Source organism: Dendrobium catenatum, unplaced genomic scaffold (assembly GCF_001605985.2).
Source record: "Dendrobium catenatum unplaced genomic scaffold, ASM160598v2 fragScaff_scaffold_743, whole genome shotgun sequence".
NCBI classification, from domain to species: domain Eukaryota; kingdom Viridiplantae; phylum Streptophyta; class Magnoliopsida; order Asparagales; family Orchidaceae; genus Dendrobium; species Dendrobium catenatum.
In genome coordinates, this window is record NW_021319205.1 from 2,875,486 (window position 1) to 2,879,198 (window position 3,713).

General features: G+C 34.4%; 1 protein-coding gene across 1 annotated transcript; it reads right to left on the reverse strand.

The window, feature by feature from the left end:
• Positions 1–1,003: 1,003 nt before the first annotated feature.
• LOC110110878 lies at positions 1,004–1,783 on the reverse strand. Its single transcript, XM_020842527.1, has one exon. The coding sequence runs from the start codon at positions 1,781–1,783 to the stop codon at positions 1,004–1,006; it is 780 nt and encodes a 259-aa protein (XP_020698186.1).
• Between the last annotated feature and the right edge of the window lie 1,930 nt (positions 1,784–3,713).

Below are 3,713 nucleotides of genomic sequence, written 5' to 3' on the forward strand. Positions count from 1 at the left end.
TAGATTTTTAAAAAATTAAAAGTAATAATAAAAAAATTAGTGAAATAAAACAAAAAATAATAAAAAAATTTTGATCCTAAGAAAGTTTAAAATATTTTTTATTATATAAATATAGGCTCACTAAATTTAATTTAAAATAATTTTATAAAATATTATCTAATAAAAGGATTAAACTAAAGGTTGAATATATTTGTATTTCACCTTACTTTGGTTATTTAAAATAATCTGTATAGATAGATTTATAAGATTGATTTCTAAATTTTCAATAAAATGTATTATATTTATGCTTGTTAATCTTATTTATTATTATCCTTTAATTTATTTAAATAATATATCTTCAAATATAATAGAATTAATATCATGATTTTTTTTCAGTTAATGAGATTACTTCTGCTTTTATTTCTAATATATATATATATATATATATATATTAGTGCACTTTATCCCTTGGTGAGAGAGAGAGATGAGAGTGCAAATTATGCTCAAAGTATTGAAAAAATGAGATAAGGTCTAATATGCTTTTAAATCTTTTATTTATAGAATTTCGAGGGTTATATGGAACTCTGCTCCATAAAGATAAACTGATAAAAAAGTAGTGCTAGCGATCTAATCCTAGATTTATTAGCATACTATTTTGATACATCCATCTCAACTAGAATACAAGTGCATTGTGTTATGTACTCGCTACCTTTTGTGTTATTCATTTGAAGAGGTTTGCTAAATATCTTTCAGTGGCAAAGATTACATCTCCGATTAGTAAAATATAATTTTATCGAGCAAGACAATCCAAATGAGAACAACCAAAGACTCATGAACAACTATTTTAATGTATTCAAATATTCTAGATGACACGACAAACAAAACTATTTTGATTTAGGCCCCCTGAATAAATTTTTTGACTCCGCTACTGTATATATGAAAATGAAATCAACCTTCCAAAATAATAAAAAGAGAAGAAGAAGAAAAAAAAAAATACTAGTTGAAGCACTCATAATAGAACAACTTATAGCTCCAAATTAAATGGAGATTTAATTTGACCCATAGGAGTCTCCACATCAACTTCCCCCTCAAAGACAAAACCTTTTCTTCTCCTCATCATTTCCCACAACCCTAGCACAATATCCTCCCCCCTCAAACACACTAAAACCCTAAAAAAACCACTCCCTTTCTCCCTCATCTCCACCTTCCCACCCTCAAGCTTCAAAGACCCAACCTTCTTCTTCACGCCATTAACAAAAGCTCCAATCTCCAACCAATTATTCCGAACTACATACCCAATCGCATTCTCCACCTCAAACCCCACCTTAACGTTCACCTCCTCATTTGAAACCATTCCGACCGTTGCAATCTCCCTGAGCTGAATCCGAGGCACGAAAGGCATCAGAAACTCACTCTTCTTCTCCACCGGTACAATAAACCTTCCTATAAAGGGCAAATACAATATAACTTCAACCCCAGCTTTGTAAGGCACAAGGGTTCCAGGCTTCAAGCTGCTGTAGAAATCTATCATGTTGTTGTAAATGATGGAGATTGGGACCGTGATAACGTGCGTGTTGTGGGCTTTTATGGCCTTCAGGCCGGTGAGGGAACCGCAAACAGGGCGAATTTTTTGGCTTTCGAGGAAGTAGTTGACGTCGGCGAGGGGGATTGGGAGAAAGCTCGGGTTTGTTACGGCAACGGTGATGGAGAAATCGGCCTTCTCTTCGCTGAAGGAGACGAAGTTGAAGTCCGTTATGTTGGCTGTAGGCATTAAGCGACGGACGGTATTGGAAAGCCACTGCATTGTTAGTATTGTCTTCCTCCTCTGTCTTTCTTTGGAAGGAAGGATTGTGCAGTAAAGCGATGGTATAAATATGAACTGGGGCGACTGTTCGGGCGGCTGGGTTAGCGTACCCGCCGGCGGCTGGGGATGACGACTCGTAAATTGAAAAAAGATGCGATCTTTCCAATGATTCATTCAAGATCATGTCGTGAATCGAAACTAAATATTTTGGGAAATTTTTGCAATGGTTGTTTAGGGTTGAGTGTAAGGAGTTATATGTTTTTAGGGGCTGTTTGGTTGCCTTAAAAAAGAATGCAGTGTGGAGGTGGTGGTCGCTATGGGTTGTCAATAGAGATGTTAGTATTTAACACAATTTGAAAACCCAATTTGAACATAATCCGAAAAATTCAGATTTTGGTCAACTCGTTTGTGAAACGGATCGAGTTCGGGTTCAACAAATCGTCCAGTTTTAAAATTCGGGTTGAGTTGGGTTGACCCGGAAACCAGAGAAATGACCCGGCATATTGAACCTGATCACAATATAAAGCGTTCTCGCTCAAATTGGACGAGAATGCTTGAACGAGAACGATTTATGTAAAAAGTTAACTAAAACGGAATGCAGTTCATTTACTTTATTTTTTCAAGAATTTGATTTTCATCCAAACACACACCAAAAAAAAAAAAATGCAATGCATTTATTTTACTTTAGAATTCATTTTTCTTCCAATCAAACAGCTCTTTAATTATTCTAGAAGACATATTTCCAAAATGTATTAATATTAATGTAATATTCTTAATTTTATTAATACTTTAAATTATTAAATTAATAAAAAGTAATAATACATAGAACATATGGACATTATTAGCATTAATGTTAATAATCTTATCATAATTAATTTTCATAATTTTGTTTAAAAACTCTATTCTTATTTTGAGATAATAAATCTAATTTTTGTTTAAAAACTCTATTCTTATTTTGAGATAATAAATCTAATTTTTATTATAGAATAATATGAAGTTAAAAATCCTTTGATATCAGGATATTTAAATTAATTAATTATTCATTAATTTATATAAATCAGCCTTAGAATAAAATTTTTGGAAATTTTGTAATAAGAATTGATATGTATCGATTATTTAGTAGTGATATATCATCAAAAAAATATCTCGATCGGGCACGAATCTTAAGGCAAAATCAACCTGAAAACTTCAAAAATTAAATCCGGGATCATCTGAACTCTAATTTAAGCAAACTTACAGTCAAACTGAGTGTCTCGGAAATACGAGCCCAACGATACCAAATTCAACTCAATCCAAGCCCAAATGAGTCGACCCGAATTGCTGTTAGAAAGTTCGTACCACAATTTGAGTTACCAAACGGTCTCCGAACTTGACGAACTTATAGTCTAAAAGAGCGGCTCAACGAGAAAAATTCAACGAGCCCAAGATCGCCAAATTCCGACATTATTAAGACCTTCAAATGTCTGATGAACAGTGCTCGATCAAGGGATTCAATAGCAGCCGTCCATTCGACCACTCCCTATTTGCCCCTCATCTCACACCTCTTTACAAGCTATGCCACTCCAGAAAATCTATAAATAGACCACTCATTTCTCATGAGAGGGGACCCCAAGCAACAAGAAGATAAGAAGAATAGAAGAAGAAGAGAAGGATATGAGGGAATAACTCCTCCTCGACCACCGAGAGAGTTCTGCCCGACGCCGGAATTATGTCGGACTTCCGAACGATGCCGGAGTTTTGTCCGACGCTAAAGTGACGCCAAAGTTCTGCCTGATGCCAGAATTCTGCTCAATCTCTAAAAGACACCGGAACTCTGTCCGACGTTGTAATTGGATCTCAAATTCGGAAGTGAAGCATTGTAAACTATTTGTCCTAAATTTTAAGGACAAATCAGCCTTTTGTACTTCAAACAAATACTAGTGGAATTATT

What these genes read in the sequence shown, in the direction of transcription:
- LOC110110878 (XM_020842527.1), bottom strand. Translation starts at nt 1,783, where the DNA reads ATGCAGTGGCTTTCCAATACCGTCCGTCGCTTAATGCCTACAGCCAAC.